General features: G+C 40.1%; 3 protein-coding genes across 3 annotated transcripts; 1 reads left to right on the forward strand and 2 right to left on the reverse strand.

Moving 5' to 3' along the window:
* The first annotated feature begins 41 nt into the window (after window positions 1–41).
* LOC107038895 (plancitoxin-1) lies at window positions 42–3,790 on the forward strand. The gene is made up of 6 exons (XM_015258217.1): window positions 42–276; window positions 355–532; window positions 1,898–2,411; window positions 2,477–2,579; window positions 2,651–2,789; window positions 2,997–3,790. Exons 1-6 carry the CDS (start codon window positions 170–172, stop codon window positions 3,162–3,164), a joined length of 1,209 nt encoding a protein of 402 aa, XP_015113703.1. The 5' UTR covers window positions 42–169; the 3' UTR covers window positions 3,165–3,790.
* Window positions 3,400–6,897, reverse strand: LOC107038897. Its single transcript, XM_015258218.1, has one exon. It carries the CDS (start codon window positions 6,883–6,885, stop codon window positions 6,181–6,183), a length of 705 nt encoding a protein of 234 aa, XP_015113704.1. The 5' UTR covers window positions 6,886–6,897; the 3' UTR covers window positions 3,400–6,180.
* A 30-nt stretch (window positions 6,898–6,927) lies between these two features.
* LOC107038894 (cyclic nucleotide-gated cation channel subunit A) lies at window positions 6,928–16,847 on the reverse strand. The gene is made up of 13 exons (XM_015258216.1): window positions 16,022–16,847; window positions 13,810–14,030; window positions 13,142–13,383; window positions 12,816–13,030; window positions 12,469–12,724; window positions 12,070–12,324; window positions 11,827–11,957; window positions 10,611–10,751; window positions 10,302–10,454; window positions 10,062–10,211; window positions 8,310–8,477; window positions 7,570–7,902; window positions 6,928–7,208 (listed from the first exon to the last, which is right to left on the reverse strand). The coding sequence occupies exons 1-13, from the start codon at window positions 16,506–16,508 to the stop codon at window positions 6,934–6,936; spliced, it is 3,027 nt and encodes a 1,008-aa protein (XP_015113702.1). The 5' UTR covers window positions 16,509–16,847; the 3' UTR covers window positions 6,928–6,933.
* Between the last annotated feature and the right edge of the window lie 1,649 nt (window positions 16,848–18,496).

Raw genomic sequence — 18,496 nt, forward strand, 5'->3', positions numbered from 1 at the left:
TCAGAACTTCTGAGTACTAATGAATAGAATGTAAACAAAGAGTGAAGAGTGCAGTGTAAAGAGTGATTGTTGGAGTGAGTGCAATGTCAACGAGTTAATTAATCTGCCAATTGATAAATTGGCATTGCTGGTGGTAACAGATCATCAGTTTGCGACGACTCCTCCTGCAATGAGGACGAATTTTATTTTACTGCTGCTCTGCTGTGCACTGGGAACTGTCACCAGCTATTCAAATTCCATTCAGTGTAAAGATGAAAATGGAAAGAATGTCGATTGGTAAGGGACAGCAATACTTGTTTAAGATAATTGCGAAGAAGAAAGTAGAAAGTTGGATTTTATGGGGCTCTATTGCAGGTATGTTCTATACAAATTACCAAAAATATCTGAGAGCTCGAATCCCCTGATAAGGGATGGTGTGTCATATCTCTATATGACTAATTCTACTGTTGGCGATGGGTGGAAACTGTCCAAACGGAGTGTGGAATCCGTACAATCTATGCCAGGACAGACGCTCGCGCTTCTGTACAAAGACGTGAGGGCAATCATTTTTTTCTAGTATTATAATTAGTACCTAATGATTGCATTGAATTCGACACTCATCGAGAATCATTTTCTTTCCATTCGTCAAGGTGGGCAAACACACATGTTCAAATTATCCTTGAAATCGAATTGTTTGCGCATCTGCGGAATCAAATCTCCCGCTGGTGACGCTTGCTTCAAAGTCTTTTATAAACTCTGGATTGATCTTGAAGACCAATTTAACATTCAAAGATTATCAATTGCCCTGGTAGGAATTGACGTACTGCGTCTCAATACTCAAAGGCCTGAATTGAACCTCGGCAATGGCCCCTTGAATCGCCCTCATTTCAGGCTCGAGTGAACGATGAAATCAAGCCCGTCCCAGGCCTGAGTCACTGACCCTCGCCAAACCTAGGCTCGCACAGGCTTGTTTCCATCGTCAGCCTATATAATTCCTACCTGATATAATGACTTCATTAATTCAACGCTGGTCGTGCAATTGAAACGGGATCAGCTTGAAATTGATTCACGAAAATAAATTTCAAGAGATCTGATGGATTTTTATCCTTTCTCCATTCTCAAGACAGAAAATTTAAAATGATTCATCACAAATTAGTGAATATATTTTTGGAAAAAAATTAGCAATTGGTTTTCGAATAGAATTTTATATGACGATGTGTGACGATTCAACATTGCTACAACGTTGGTTGCCAACATTGCACCAACACTGCCCCGGCGTTGCTAACCAACATTGAATTCAATAATTAATTGAATTCAACAATGCTACAGCGTTGGTAGCCAACATTGCTCCAGTATTGGCCGCCAACATTGCGCCAACGTTGCCCCGACATTGTCTAAAAATTGCATATTCGAACTCCCTAGGTCATAATTAGTCATCCCCACAGAGTAGATTCCAAGAGTAAATTTCAAGAGATCTGATGGTTTTTGATCCTTTCTCCATTCTCAAGACAGAAAATTTAAAATGATTCATCACAAATTAGTGAATATATTTTTGGAAAAAAATTAGCAATTTGTTTTCGAATAGAGTTTTATATGACGATGTGTGACGATTCAACATTGCTACAACGTTGGTTGCCAACATTGCGCCAACATTGCCCCAGCGTTGCTAACAAACATTGAATTCAATAATTAATTGAATTCAACAATGCTACAGCGTTGGTAGCCAACATTGCTCCAGTATTGGCCGCCAACATTGCGCCGACGTTGCCCCGACATTGCCTAAAAATTCCATATTCGAACTCCCTAGGTCATAATTAGTCATCCCCACACAAAAAATGGAAAATTTCGGATTTGAAGAACCCAATCTTTCCATTCGAAAGCTAAAACATCCTTCGAATTAATCCAATCAACATTTTAGAACGTAGCCAAGAAATCAGCGTGGATCATGTACAATGATCAGCCGCCGAATAAATCAGTCTCCATAAAATACGGCCACACGAAAGGCGTCGTGATGGCGAACGAGGATCAGGGATTCTGGCTTGTCCACAGTGTCCCAAATTACCCTCCACAACCGGACACCGGTGTTGAGAAAAAATGTAAATCATCGACTACCGATGACTGCAGTTTCGATAGTAATGCTTTTCTGCATGGAGAGTACTCGTATCCATCCTCTGGAAAAAACAATGGCCAGAGCTTTCTGTGTATTTCGATTGGAGGTGCACAGATGCGTGGCATTGCCGAGCAACTTATTTATAATCAGATTATATCGTACAGGTACAATGTACCTAGGGAATTACCTCAGTATTCATTTCTTGTTAATGCGGCGCAACGCCCGAGGATAAAGGGACCTCCGTACTTTCGGAAGGAAGTGCTGAGGACCGTTGGTGGGAGCCAATTCATCTCCTTTGCTAAGGCTGACAAATGGCAAAAGGGTATTAATCTACAATATATTTTGCAAATATATGGACATTCTCTCAAGGAAAAATATTCGTTTTAGATCTGTACGATGATTTAGTTGCTCCACAATTACAAACCGATATGCTGGCTGAAACCTGGCGGAACGGACGAGGGAAATTGCCCTCGGAGTGCAATGGAACCAAGTAAATGTCAATTTTCTCACGAATTGATCTTTTAAATACATGCAATTGCTCAATTTTTATTATCCCCCAAGAGTTTACAATGTGCAATCTGTGGTGCTGGGCGCAGCGAACGTTGAGTTCAAAAGCTCGCGTGATCACTCGAAATGGGCGGTTGCAGTGGATAGTAAGAAGAATAAAAATTGGGTGTGCATAGGGGATATTAACAGAGCTGTGAGTAATGTTTCGTTTTCATTCCACAATTTTTTTAACGTCATCATGAGTGATGTTATAAAAAAACGTAAAAACTTTTTTTTATAACATTACTCATAATGAAGACCTCATCGTTATATTTGAAATATTGTGGAGATGATTAAATTCGTCAAAATGCGAAAAACACGGTTCACTAATTGATTTATTAATTTTTTCATTATCCTGCAGGATACGCAATTCAATAGAGGCGGTGGCACCGTCTGCCTCAATTCCCCAGACCTCTGGAGGAGTTACAGAAATTCTGTGAATGACATCGAACCTTGCCCAAGGAAGAGGGGGTTTATACAGCGTATAAAAGACTCTTTCGAACACCTTTTTTATAAATCCGAGAATTGAAAAAAAAAAAACAACACATGTAACAAGACATGTGTAGGTTATTTGGTTTATAATTTAGTTTAAACCAAATTATGTATGCGACATAATTTGGCTTTTACACCAAACTAATTTGGTGTAAACTCTGATGATAGAAAAGAATAAACATAATTTTTTAAGTTGACCATCTGATCAATTAAAAACATCTTGATTGGCTGGGGTACCTCCACCATGAATATAAACACGTCCAACACAATGATTGTTGATCATTCATTTATTTCGATTCAAGAAAATTTGTGCAGTAAAAAAAATCACTGAATTATGTTTCGTTCGAGGATCAGCAGCTTCGCAATTTCTCCTTCAATTTCTATGACAATTGGCTAGACGTCAGACTGACGACAAATTCATGATGCAAATTTTCAGATACATTATGGATTTTTTATAGTTTCAATGCAAATCGATGGAAATGATGAAGGGAAATACATACAAGTTATCAATTATTTTTTAGTCCCGTGGGATATTCTTTAAAATTTAAATCAACGTCTAATGCAGAGCTGAATTATATACATTAAAATCTCATAATGATTTACAAATGCGAGGATTTTGTGTAACTCGTGTGGTAACAATAATAAAATCTTTGATAAAATCAATATTAGGTGGTATAATTAATTAATGATAATTAGAGGCAATAGTTGATATTTTTCCATTGAATATGATTGGTTGAGTTGATTCTGTGCCTCTTTCAACAGTAGTTAAAATCCATATCGTGGGGATTACAGGTGTTTTTCAATTAGTTTCACGGAATTAACAGACGTTGGATCGAGTAATTCTGACGACGCAATTAGTTTTTCTCAATTTCGTTCCGTTTGTCGTTCGTTAAAACATTTTGAAAATTATTCCAATTGAATAAAAGCCACCACATTCTTACAAAGTCATGATAACAATAGAATTCTGACAGATATTATCACTTTCTTCGCATTCTTTCCTTGTCTTTTTAGACTCTTTCAAACTGGAATGGTTTTAAAGTTAGAAAAAAATGACATTTTCTATACAAATGGTGTATTTGTGCTCTGCCTCTTGTTAATTGGATATTAAAACGAACGATGGGCACAGGTGGTCTCTCATCATGCAGCCGATTTCACTGTCTCACCTTTTAAATAATCGATTTTTCATAATATTACGATTTAGTATTAAGTTATCATTATTAGCGGTATTATGACTAGGATTTAGCAGTAGTGTTTATCAAGTTCCCCTATTCTCAATCGTCTGGCGTTAATCCCTTAATTCTACCGGTTGATAAAATGTTCATTTCGATTAGCAAATCCAAAGTATTTTCTTTGTACAGAAAAAAACGCACTGTGATGAGAGGATGGATGAATTCTCGCTGAATTGGTGATTGTTTCACTCGTGATGGTCTCCTTCAATTGTCGGGGAGCTGTGAGATATCGCCAGTGCCTCATTATGCGAAAATTTATTTTTTTGGGAATGAGTGACAGTTCGGGGTGAATTCAGTAGTCAAGGGCTAACTTCGTCAGACAATTGTGACAAGATCAGAAGAAAAATCACGAAATCAGCGATTTTTTTCACGTGGACTCCCTCATATCGAAATAAGGAAATGACAATTGTGAAGATTTACCCTTTTCTACTGAATTCGTACCAACACTCCATAGATTAACATGAATTCGATGCGCTCTCAAAACGTTGATACATGAATATCTCTAGTTGAGGAGTTTGTTTTCGTCTTAACTTAAAGTGGCAGTAAAATTGCAGAATTTCATTCCCTATTGTGTCTGTCTTAAATATTTATTCACCTATTCTTCATAATTTAGAAGTACCTCTGCCGTAAAAACATGACGAATAACCGGAATCATATTGTCTGAGATGAATGTACATAGAACAGTTTAATTCAATGCCACCAATGTGTTGTTTTCAAAATTCGTAAAAAGGTACATTTTTTTAGTTACGTCGAGTGACATCGTTGTATGAAAAAAGGCATTCTCAAAATCCAAGTGATCGAGAGGATTTTGACAAATGAAATCATTGTTTTTTCCGTTTTTATTTGTTCTTCTTCGATTATCCGCAGGTACTTCATGGATTTATATTGTTCATAAAGACACTTTTCACAATTCTTGGTGATTTATGAGACTAGGTAATGAAGAGTGGATAGAACAGCGAAGCGATAAAACACGGCGAGTTTATTTCACCGGGAAATATCTTTGATTTTGAGATGGAAATTCTCGTGTTTTACCACTTCACTAATGACATTTTTTACTTTTAATTATTCGTGAGTGATAATTTGACTCGAGTATTTTTATCGAAACCGTAGTGACAGGATAATGCACACCTGGAATAGAGAAAAGCAATTCACTCCAAGTATTTAACGAATATTGAAGCAGGTATTGCTTGGTCCCAAACACGAACCGTTCGTGTTTAATTAATAACAAAAAAGCGCATCAAGCTATATTATTCTCAATTTTGCCATTGCTGCACTGCTCACCCTTATCGTCATTAATTACTCATTAATCCTAGATTTCTCCATTTGTCTGGATCTCTGGGTCACTTCACTCATCACTTTGATCGTTTTATTTTCATACAGTTCTAGTGTTAATCCCTAAGAAATTTCGTGTTTTAATTGGAATAAACGCCCCCTATTCTCCACTCGCATTTTTAATGTCCGTTATATCAATTTTTATTATTCTTGGCAGTTGACTATGTACAGTTTTCATTTATAATCGTTGAGCAGTGAAGTGAATTCACGTCATGTTCTGTTATATTTGTTTCGTTATCAACTAAAATGAGGGAAATAATCGAACCAGTCGTTCATGTCACCCGTAGAAAATATACAACACATTAGCCTATGCTGACGTCTTACTCAATTACCGTCTACGCGTTAATTTAGTCAATGGACTCTGGGGAATTGTAAATCAGGAGATGAAGTGTTAAAATTTACGAGAATTATTTGATATCTCTAGAATTTATAAACCATTTTAAAGGGGCGGAAGGGGGATCGCTAGAAATCGCGAAATGAATGCAGAAATATTTACACGAAAAGAACGAGCATGCTGTCCAAATACCTCCTAGCCTGCCCATTGATTTTCGACCCATTAGACTCTTGTCCATTATCTTCATCACTGAAAGCCGACACATGCTCGACAATCGGTGACAGCCGATCCCCCCCCTCGGCATCGCGATTGCTCGAGCCCTCATTACCATCATCCGAATCAACATCCAATAACTGATCATTGACCTGAATTTTGACGACAGCATCGACCGGATAATGGCCATTATCACTGGACGATGAGTTTCCGGGTGGTCCGCTCTTGCCATTGGAGTCGGTGCCCTCGGTGATGGGCTCCTCGCATGTTGAGCACAATGCTGGATCCTCATCCTCGCACCGGAAGCAGATCAAGTCAGTCTCGTCGTGTGTGTTTATATTGCAATGGGGACAGTGGCAGTCGCACTCGTCGCAAATTTTCGCCCTGTCCTCCTCGATGTACCTGTCGAATCTGCTTGAGGGTGTGTGGGGTCTGTAGGAGCAGGCACGCGCCTCCAAATCGCACTGAATGCACAGCAGAAGATTGGATTTGCTGCCCGGATGGGAGGAAAATCCATTGCATGTGCCGATCTCACTGGCATTGTCACTCTCGAAGAATCTCTGGCTGGGGCTGCCTATTGAGAGGCCACAGGGTGTTGTCGGAGCGGTGATGGCTCGGCTCTCGTCGAGATATCTCGACATCTTGTCCATTCTGTCCGGTCGCAAATCGCCGCGATCCTCACGCGGCCGAACTTCTCGTTAAATGATAGACTCCCGGTTGCGCTCGTTGTCTTCTATACTCGATGTCGAACTTGCCCCGCATATTTCCATCTCTATTGCCGCCAATCTGTGCTCGACCTCCCACTGCTGCTGATTGAGTTTTACACTCATCGAGGCATTCTCGGTTTCGAGACAGATTAGACGCTCACGGAGACGCTTTATCTCGGCGAGAAGGGCTTCGTGACTACTCACTGCTAGGATCGGGGTTACCGCACCCTCCGATACTAGTTGAGTCATGCTGTTGCAGGTCATTCCTGTGGCAATGTGGAGAAAATATGGGTGTAAATCTATATAAATTATAAATATATAATTATTATTATAATTATATAATCATATATAATAACTACATTATTTATACTATCATATAGCATATTATTATGTATATAATAATAATAAATATATATTAATATATTTATATTATTTATAATATATTGTAATATATTATTATTATTATTATTATTATTATTAGATTACAATCAAATTGCAATTTTTTGTTAAATTTACGGATGCAAAATCATAAAATTGTCTTCAACAATTTTATATAAATAAAAATGAAGTTGAAGTTAAAGAATTCTTTACGATGGCTCAACGTTTTCATCGTTTTCTACTTCTCACCTGAATGTGTAGACTGTTTTCCAATCGACAATTGAGTCGCCGTAGACCGAGGAGCTCTTGTCGTATGATCCTCACTGCTCCTCCCACTGCTGGTAGCACTCATCGGACTATCTGCACTCCTACTAGGTGCTGTTGGAGCCCCAATAACAGGTGCACCCTCAACATCCGCAGACCTCAGTCCATGGATCGAGGAACCTGTTATCGGGCTCGGACTCGGGGAGAAAAGGGAACGGGCGGTTCGTAATTCCAGTGGTGATATCCACATCTCCTCCAGGGGCACTCGACCCCGGGACTCTATCAATCCCGGAGTGCTCTGGCTTCGGCCCATCGCAGCTGCGAATAGAACTATTTCAGTGAATTTTTCAAAATCATTTGAAAAATGTGGAACGACAATTCACGACGCGTCGTGCTCGGAATTTCCATGAATAGTAAGAATTTCGGGAATTGAAAGGTCAATGGCCAAAGGAATTTCTCATTAAAATATTAAATGGTTGTCCTTAGGGGGAATTTTACTCCAGGACATCTAATAAAATGCTTCTAATAATAATACCCACACGAAAAATATATAATATGTAATATGTAATATATAATATATAATATATAATATATAATATATTTTTGAAAAATATATGAGATTGGTCCATATTATATATTTTTTGATGGAGGTAATGCAACATGTCATTAACTGCTTCAAAAAGACTTAAGTAGATTACGAAGATTTTTCAGTTTTAATTAATTACCTTTCTCGAGTGGTGCTCTTTTGTACTTTTCAAGTCTCTTAACAGCTATCGACTCGAGCCTCACTCTAGCTGCAGGATACTCCTTAAGTACATCCCACATGTCCTTTTTTTTCAATACGAAGAGATCAGAGTAACCGACGGATCGTACACTTGCTGTACGTCGATTACCTGCGACGATGTAGCCATTTAATGGTTATCGGGTTAATTAAACAACATTTAATAAAAATCTTGAGGAAAGTCTACGAATTATGTACACTCTGCCTTAGTGACAGTTGAATTAAAAATTTGTATTTATTATTGTTTCTTTGTTAAATTATTTGCAAGTTTCAAAGGAATTCAACAAAGAAATGGAGATATATCAGGGGTGAAGTGACAGGTGGGAAGGTGAGGTGGAGAGCAACAGATCGACCTCTGCAGAATCTCAGAGATGATGAAATATTCAGCAGAAAGCTGTCTGAAGTCAATTTAACTCATCTCGTTCCTCCACTTCACGCCTCGTATATTAATAAATTATTATCATTAAATTTATCGTTGATAAATTATCTTGGAATGCTTAACACTACTATAGCGGATGCAAAGTGTGATCCAAGTCTACTGTAGGCAGTCAAGAAGAAGCTAGTTCGATTATTATCGAGATATCGTATAAAATGAAGCGGTGGGTCTATTGTAGCAGCCAAAGTTGCCCAGTTTAACATTCTCTCGCATCACGTCATCGTCAAAGATCATATGAGATAATTTATAAAAAGAGCTTGCACGCAAGAGAGAAGTCAATCAGTGACAGAGGCGTCTAAAGTTTCTGCAAAGAGTCAAATGTCCTTTTTTCCTTTGAAAACCATGAATTCGATGCTGCAATGATTCTAAAAAATGTTCAACTATATTTCATGAAAGCTGATGAAATTATTTTCATTCAAAAAATGCCTTTTATTTTGTGAAAAAAAGCCGAAATCAGGAGTGAAGTACAATTCATTCTGCAATTGAAGAAAGAGAAAATTTTTATCAAGGCCATTTTTTAATAAAACGACTTGTTGAAATTATGTCTGACTATTTTCGTTTTACTTCACTACTGAAACATCTCATCGTTCGTCTTGTAATTGAAGAAAGAAAAGGGCGTGAGAAATGTACATGTCACATAAAATTGATTGATGATAAACTACTCAACGCTACAAACACTTTTTATAATGATAAAAAATGATATATAGAAAATAGCACACGAGATGTGCCAGTTTATCCTGGTTGATGGAGAAAAAATACAGCCGAGAGCGAGATGAAAGCGATAAAATTCTTGATAACTGGGATGCTTGTCAGACGTATTATTCACATGTTTAAGGGAACTTGTAAAACATAATTATCATAATTTCTCATTAAATAACACAAAAATGCAGGGGGGGGCAGGAATGGTCTACTAATTATTACGAAGAAATGGAATTATCAGGATAATGACCCTGAGGAATTAATGACAAGTTTTTAATCTAAGCAAAACTAAATTAAATAGACATCAAGTTAATTTAATTAATGAATTTATTAAATTAATTTAATTAAGTAAATAGAAGGAATTGTAAATATAAAAATGAGAGAAGCTGATGAAAATTCATAAGAAAAAATGGACATTCAGGGGGCTCGCGTTAGTCAACGAACGAGTTTACATAAACAGTGAAATATACGTGAGAAGTGTGTAATTGATAAAATATGGGCGGGTAACGGCTCTCACGGCTATTCATGACTGGCCACCTGGACTGCTCTTGGAATATTTACCGCACTCTTTACCTGCAGTCCCCATATTGAGAATGCTGATTTCCCCGAAGTACGAGCCGGCCTTCAGTGTTGCTAGCACTGTTTTTCCGTTATCAGCGACCACTTGCAGGCGGCCCCTGTTCACGATGTACATCTCCTTTCCCACCTCACCTGCGAAAAAAAATATGAAATTCTTCCGTGAGGAATCCAAAGCCACCGGAGGGCCCATTGCAATTCAACGAGGATTGGGAGAGCATTCACCCTTTCGACAAATGTAATCCCCCGGTGAGAACAGCACTGGCCTCAACCTGAGGACGAGTTCACAGAGAAAACCGGCTTCCGTATTCTGGAATATCTCCACTCGCCTCAGCGTGTCCAAGTGCACATTTATCGCAATCTCCGCCTTGAGTTTGTCTGCAATACAAGAACGAATGCTTCTTCGTGACGCTGATGATGGTGGAGTGTGAGCATGAGCTCTCAGAATTTTTGAAATAGCGTGGAGCCAAGTGGCTGGGGTTATTCGTTGGGAAACGAGACATTGATCGATAATGAGGGGTTTAATCTACTCACCGGGGAGACAGCTTACAGCTCTCTCCTCGTCCGAGCACTTTTGCGTCAACCACAAGTAGTCAAACCACTTGATGACCTTGACCTGAAGATGATTGGGCACTCGACGCATTCGCATGTACGTCTTGACGCCGTCAAGTTTAGCTGGAAGATGATAAATCACGGGGGAATTATTCAATGGGGGGAGGATTGATTGATTGAGATACACTCGTGAATGGCAAGCCCATTAGAAATTCGTGGATGAATTCGATGAATTATTGAGGTATGAAAGGGGTTCAATGGAAAATGCACTCCAACGAAATTTGATATTTTCACAAGAATACATTGCCAACTGCTAAATATTCATTGGTTACTTCTCCTAAAACGACTTTATACCTCCGTGTATCCCATAACATTACTTTTACTCTGGATGTTTGCGGTTGTAACAGTAACTATAAAGCTGAGTAATAAGAAAGCAATCCTGGAAACTAGATTCACCGGGTTCACGATGGGAATTTAAATGAATTGCCGAAGGGCAAAGATCTTCGATGAAAAATTCATAAAAAACCACATTCGATAAAAAGTGCATTAAAACCCGCGCCAAAGTATTTTTGAAATTCTGTTAGATAATTCTTTCGACACTCGTTGGGACCTACGGCGCCGGCGGGTCATTGGACCTATTCCACGAGAGCACATTCCTCGTTTATTCCCCCCCCAGACATATCCTGAAATAATCCTTACAGCCTCGAGAGTGCCGAGGGTGCATGAAACGAGGGTTGAATAAGAGGATGGAGATTAAAATCATCACCCAGAATTTTCAACCCCGAGTTACATGATCCGAACGAAGCAGAAGAAGCCGTGATGGCATATCATAAATATTCTAAATTCCATTTGACGACCTCAGAGGAGGTGATTTTTTTTTTCCTGATGTACTTTTTCCACTGGAATTGCATCCTCCATTACTCTTTTTGCAATTTCATCTTTAATCTGGCTTATTCCGTGTATAAAGCGGTTTCATTTGCCACTTGCGAGATAACGGAATTTCTTTGCTTCATACAATGGCCTCTACCAGACATTGAATTATCGCACTTCTTTGTACAGTGGCAGGTGAAATATTGGCGAATGATGCGTTGAATGGTCTTGTTCATCACCCATAATTATTGGCCAACTATTCCAACTGTTTGCTAAAGCGATAACATTCTTTGAATTATGAAAATGTCTGAAAAAATGAGCCTGTTACCTTGAAATTCTTTACGTGCTGCACTAACCGAAGTCACGATATTAGCAACATGACCGAGAACTGTGGCGAATAGCAGTAGACCAAAGAGTAGTTGAGCTATAACAAACAAATACTCGCCCTTGCTTCTTGGCCTGTAAAAGAAAGTCAGAAAGAAAGAAAGAGAGAGAGACAGAGAGAGGGAGGGAGAAAAAATGGAGAATGATAATTGTTGACGTTCAACTATATGAATAAAGGGATAAGTACCTCGGCAAATCGCCTATAGTGGTTAGTGCCAATGTACACCAGTAGTAGCTCTGGAGATACTGCTTAACAACGTCCGCCTCTTCCGAATCGTCGAACACCCAATTTTTGCTCCCAAAACCATTGTTCTTATAAATAATGTGGTAGAGGCACCCGTTCCAGTGGAATATTACAAGGAGATAGTGGACCAGGGAGGTAGAGCGAAATAAATTCGGATAATTTGTGTGTCGCTCGGTTCTGTCCATGAACGCCCAGAATCTGTTTTGGAATGCAGAGTAATGGATTAGAATTGGAATGAACGCTGCATTCTGCATTATGTGGTGAAAAATACTTTTGGTCAAAGAGCGAAATTGTCACGTGCCAGCGAGGAATTTAATCCAGAGAGAATTTAATTGAAATTACCGATAGATTTTAACCAGTCTAAAACTCCGCAGGATACTGTTAAATCCTATTGATAAGTACAAAAAATCGAGGGGCAGCAGACACAGACAGTCGATGTAGAAGGTCGTACTATTCATGTAGTGATTTCTCAGTTTGACAGCGTCTGTCTGCAGTACACCGTCTTCGAGGTAACCCGTGCGAAAGTGAAAGACTATGTCGACTAGGTAGAGAAGATCCGAGAAGTAGTCGAGGCAGAACCAGACCACGAGGGTTTCTCCTGCGTACGAGATGGAAAAAAGTGTCAATTCCGATTGATCGTCTTGACCATGGCCTTTGGAAATTGACGGAAATATGAGTGCTGGACTAACCGTTTATTTCCTGAAAGGCAAACCTGTAGATAATGACCCAAAAGTTGTACAAAAAAGCGAGAGAGACGACCATTGACCAGTAATAACAGAGTCTGCCGGCTGGATCGAAGACGAACGACCAATTTGGTGCACCCGTTCGAAAACCCCTCGTGCCCATTTGTCCGGGATATCCTCGGCTGCCGCGCTGCTGCTGCTGTTGCTGTGCTGTATACCTCCTTAAACCCACACAATACGACAAGATGAGTAATCCTGCGATAGCGATGTGATAATTTGCATAGACAAATTGACTGATCTAATGTCATCACTGATTTGACAATGCGACTCACGTCTCGGTGCCGTTGCAGCTGCCGTTGTTATTAAGGTGATTCGTCGATACCAATGTGCGAATGTGTGGGCTCTCCCTCGTCGAGCCGAGGCCAGACACATTCGGAAATTTTAACTTGCCCCTTGACTGATCCTTTCGCCTCGGCTTTCTGCTGAGATCTAGCTCGCTGGCGCCCCGATTAACGTATGCAGCGTGCAACGAGTCTCTCGACGAGCCGAAGTATCTCTGGGAGACAGAATAAATCTGTAAAAGTTTATTCATTCCATCACTCATGCATTTCTACTGGAGAACGTGTACGCGACAGTCTTTAATTCTAGTTTACGTCCGTCGTAAAGCAGTTTTTTTTTATGTGAAAACAGCGTTTAATACCGTTTTTCAGGGGAAAACGAGACAACTGCCCTGATTTATCTGTTTTTCATTCGAATAAGTGCATAATTTCCTTGGCAAGATTTTCCTGTTCACTTTCAATTAGTCGCGTTTGTATTTAAAACTCGAGGAGATGAGTGGAAATCTCTTACTGCTGAGGGGGAAGTTGAGAGAGATAATCCGACTTAAAGTGCTTCAACTACTTTCATAATTGATTCTAAACCGGTGAAATATCGCGGAATTAATTGGATGTGATAATTGTCCCTAGTTTGCATTAATAGAATTAATATGTGGGATAATAACCTGCTGCTCCTGACGACCTCGCGACTGATCCTGACGATTCTGGGCCGGGTGGTAGTACCTATTCGGTGTGGGATTTCGCGATATAAATCTCCCACCAACGAAATCTAGGAGACTCTGGCGAGATCTCGACGCTGCACTCTCAACACTCTTTGAGTCATCTTCGGAGCGCAATATTGCTTCCCCACTCTTGAATTCAGTCCTTCCGCCGCTTCCTGGATTCCCTGAAATGAAAAATTGCCGGTTTTTCGTTGACAAAGTTCATTAAAATTCACTATCAATTACTTTTTGTTGACTATTTTGAGGGATTTTAATTGAATTCAAAGTGGAGATTAATTTTAAATTGAGTATCTCATGAATTTATCCGACAAAATGGCTCTAAATTGCTTCAAGTGGACTTCTCGAAACGGATATGAAAGAGTAATTAAATGAATGGAGCGTTAATCAAAGGCCTGATAGGTTCGAAAATTGACTTTCAATTCAATTTCTGATTTTACGTCCAAAAAAGAGATTTTTCAGTGACAAAATTCGCTAAAATTAAATTTCAATCAATTTTAGTTGACTCTTTTCGATCCTGAATGTCTCTTTCTCATGAATTCATTCAGCAAAATGAGTGGACTATTTTGAGTGATTTTAATTGAATTCAAAGTGGAGATTAATTTTAAATTCAGTATCTCATGAATTTATCCGACAAAATGGCTCTAAATTGTTTCAAGTGGAAAATTGACTTTCAATTCAATTTCTGATTTTACGTGCAAAAAAGAGATTTTTCCGTGACAAAATTCGCTAAAATTAAATTTCAATCAATTGTAGTTGACTGTTTTCAATGTTGAATATCTCTTTCTCATCAATTCATTCAGCAAAATGAGTGGACCTCTCGACGCTCCGATTATTCATGATACAATTGCATTCCGATGGCCCGTAATCCGCATTATTCTTCCCGCACGTAGTGCATACATTAGTATAAAATGAAATTGTTCAGATTGGAAACGATAAAAGAGGGAAATTCCCCCAGTGGGTTTAACTGTGGGACTCATCGATATTTGGAAAATGGCCAATTTGAGTGGTCGGTATCAGTGTGTGTGGATCCATCGATAAAGTTAGGAGGCCTAGTGCTCTGGCGTTTGGCCAGAGCATTACCAATGCTGGTTCATCGATCAGCACGAGGAGCACTGGTCCACCGTGTTTCACCAGTGGAACGCAAATTCGGTTAATAAATGACGGGGGAAAGCCTGTGTGCTGGAGCGTTCTGAAGAACGAGATGAGAATTTGTCCGGGTGCGATGTTGTTTAATGAAATTTCGTCTGGGAAGTCTGCACCAGTGGCTGACAAAGAGAATGGGGATAACGGTGGGACAGGAAATTACGGGATTAACGGGAATCTCGTGTGGTCATTCATTCACGCGGTTTTTGGGCGCATGAAGTACTCGGTCTTGCTGGATGAGGAGCGTCAGGGGAATTACGCGATAATTCTGAAGAATGAATTTTTTTAGGAGAGAATAGAGATGGAATTCTCATTGATGAAGTCCCACGAAATAGACGAAGGCAATTCCACTTGTGCGTTTGTTTTAAGGTCTCTCTGGAATGAGATATTCAAAATAAATTGAATTGATTTTTTTTTCATATAGAGGAAGTTTAAAAAAGCCTTTTGTCCATGTCGTTTTTACCATTCACTATCTCGAAAAAAAATAATAATAATGGAATACGTTTTTACAACGGGTGATGTTGTTCATGTCAAATATCCATTTCCATCTGCAGACAAAATACAAATGGAAATTTTATCAGATTTCCCGAGGGAATATTGAGCTGTTAAATGGTGAAATTGGAACGTCCATCAGAATCCGCGGACCAGATTTTTGTAAATATGGAATATGAACGAGTCGACGATCGATCGTATGGCTAGTTGTTCTTATTCGTATTTCTAGAGAATAAATTGAAATATTATTTAATCACATGAATTATTATTTTTCTATAAATACCTTCGGGGTCTAGGGAAATTTTCCTAGAGGTCTTCTAGAAAAACGTACAATTTTGAATACCATTTCTAAGCTTTATCTCTTTATGTTGATCGAAATGTGCATTGTACGAATCAATTTGGGGAAATGGGAAAAATCGGAGGTTGAGTTTGAGCCCACGACTCCATCTTCCCCTTCAAAGTGACCCCAGACCCATGGAAATCCCTCCCCCAGCCCCTAAAAATCTCCATAATCACTAACCCACTGAGGTATTGCTCCTGTTCCCGGTCGCCAGCAGCGTCGATCCAGGCGCAGTTGGCACAGATGCAGCAATACTATACAAAGTCTGTCCACTTCCATACTTCAAGCCCGGACAGTGGCAGGGAGTCGTCGGCGTTCCCCCGACCACAGATATCTCATCAAGCTCGTGTCCACTGTCATAATGACACAATCTCGTTGCACTTGTGCTTGGTCCACTGGCTCCAGCCCCTCCCCCACTCTCATTACGACTGCTGGGACCAGTACCGCGGCCCCTGAGCGACTGGACAAGCCGCTTGGCCCCCGAAGACATTCCACGGATGTAATCCAGCCTTCCAAAGGTCGCCGCAGCCGCTGCCGCCGCCGCAGCCGCGTACTTCCACACTCTCTCCCGACAGTCCCTCCTCTCCTTTCCAATAATTCCCCCGGTATTATCACTCGCTCCAACGATAATCCTCGATCTCTCAGTGCACTCGACACAAAGACCCATTCATTTCCATCAGCGAGTCAAAAATTCTTCTCTCATTCCAAGTTTATCGTCATTCGTTGACATGTATTTTCGTTCAGTTTCGCGAGGACATGTCCAGCGACTGGACATTGCGCGTTTGTCACCGGCGTTGAGACAGCTGTCTTTCAATCATTTTCGAGGGGTAAAAAATGTTAGCCGAGTTTTTTTCCTTCTTCGTCCTCTTCGTATGCCATCAGCCACTTACGTCACGCTCGAGCAACAAGTGTCCTCCATGTACCAGCGATTCATTTCCCATGCGTCTCGAACCAATGATCCTTATTACTCAATTGCCAGGGGATGTCTCTGTCACCTAGGGATCAGAGAAATTAACATCAGAATTTCTCGGAACTAATCATTTCCCTCGATCGATCACCAATTTCTCGCTTTAATTTTTTTTTTTTTTCCCCTCGGCAAATTGTTCGCTCGGTTTAGTGTTCATTGTTCTTTCTCGTTTTGACGCTTCTATCGGCGATGTCGGTGGTAAATAGTGGCACGTTCGACGGGTAAACGTCCGTGGATCCTGAAAGACGGCGCGCCACTGGCGAAAAACTCGAAGCGAAAGCCCCCGACGTTACCATGGCGACCGGTACGACGTCCCGGTCCAAACGACCCCCGGCATCCATCTCGCGCTAACTGAAAAACCTCACACTTTGTGGGTTTTTTTTTTTTCTCTTCCTCTAGAGTTATCTTTAATGTCGAATACCTACCTCGTAACTGCAGACGTGGCTCGTGCCAGTGTTACTTGCAGACGTAATTATTTCGGATAATGAGGGACGGGGAATAATAGAATTGTGACCTCTTCGGAATTTCCTAGGGACGAGAGGGCTTAATTAGGTCACGACTGAGGTAAAAATAAATGCTGTAATGAGGTGCGGTTAATTACCTGGTGAGAAAATATGTCAAGTTCTGCAAGGGGTGGGGGGTAATCGAACACGTGGAGGGTGAGTGGGAAAAAATGGTGAATTTTATTTTGAAGAAGAAAATTGGATTCGACACTTTGGATTCAATTTTTTATGAATACTTTTTTGGAAAATTAATTTTTGGGAATTTTTTTGCAGAGATAAATTAGATTTACATTTTAGATTTAAAGTGAAAGCAAAAAATTGATGAAAATTTCACTATTTTTTCTCAACTCATCTCGTTAAAATCAAGATATTTCAAAAAAATCAAGTGAAATTAAGTTATCCAGTTTCCCCACTTCTCTATGGAATCCCATTAGCCCCAACTCCTCACAAATCTCTTCAAGATCCTCTCCTTTTCCCCTCATCCTGCACCTCCAGACGAGAAATCAATCGAAGCCCTCAACAACAATGAAAAAAATTGAAAAAAAAAATACTATTCACTTACATGTACTCAACGGGAACGGTTGTACGGTCATCGTGTCCCTGAGGCGTGGAAAAATCCCTCCGAATGTCGTAACGAATTCCGGAAATCCCCGATGAGATGACAAATGAAATAGCGATACGACACTGATGATAAAAAACATTGATAAACGCATTTAATGATGATTAATCAACGCACTTGCGTCCGCCATGGTGTCTCCCGTATTCCGTCCTCATGATAGTCACCCCTCACTCCTTCGCGAGTGGAAAAAGCCGCAGTGCTCAGTAAAAAATTGCCCCGCAAATAGGCTGACGCGACACGTCCAAATCCCCTTTCAACGGACAATAGTCGTTTAACCACTCGTCTTAATCCCATTTTCACACCATTAACTCCAATCGCGAGACAGATAACATTGGATATGCGATTAATATCCCGAGATGGCGCGTCTCAAGCCAATAGACATCGGATGTTATTGAACTCAGCATCATCAATATTTCTCGGAGGGGGAATTTTTTGCGCTTTAAAAATGCAAGAACACTGTTAATTTCACTGAACACTCGTTCTATTTGCGGATGCTGAGGGATGTTTCTTACTCTCGGGCACTCGCACTACTGGTGATGCTTTTTCCTCATGGTTTCCCCCCCCCC

Source organism: Diachasma alloeum, unplaced genomic scaffold, assembly GCF_001412515.2.
Source record: "Diachasma alloeum isolate Michigan unplaced genomic scaffold, Dall2.0 Dall_scaffold_00289, whole genome shotgun sequence".
Taxonomy (NCBI): domain Eukaryota; kingdom Metazoa; phylum Arthropoda; class Insecta; order Hymenoptera; family Braconidae; genus Diachasma; species Diachasma alloeum.

Bases quoted from the DNA above. Each gene is read 5' to 3' on its own strand.
- LOC107038895 (XM_015258217.1), top strand. From the start codon at position 170: ATGAGGACGAATTTTATTTTACTGCTGCTCTGCTGTGCACTGGGAACT. The intron at 2,580-2,650 runs GTAAATGTCAAT...TTATCCCCCAAG, and splicing joins TCGGAGTGCAATGGAACCAA to AGTTTACAATGTGCAATCTG. The intron at 2,790-2,996 runs GTGAGTAATGTT...ATTATCCTGCAG, and splicing joins TAGGGGATATTAACAGAGCT to GATACGCAATTCAATAGAGG.
- LOC107038897 (XM_015258218.1), bottom strand. From the start codon at position 6,885: ATGGACAAGATGTCGAGATATCTCGACGAGAGCCGAGCCATCACCGCT.
- LOC107038894 (XM_015258216.1), bottom strand. From the start codon at position 16,508: ATGGGTCTTTGTGTCGAGTGCACTGAGAGATCGAGGATTATCGTTGGA. The intron at 13,384-13,809 runs GTTATTATCCCA...AAACTTTTACAG, and splicing joins GAGGTCGTCAGGAGCAGCAG to ATTTATTCTGTCTCCCAGAG. The intron at 8,478-10,061 runs GTAAATATTCCA...ACATCGTCGCAG, and splicing joins GACTGCAGGTAAAGAGTGCG to GTAATCGACGTACAGCAAGT.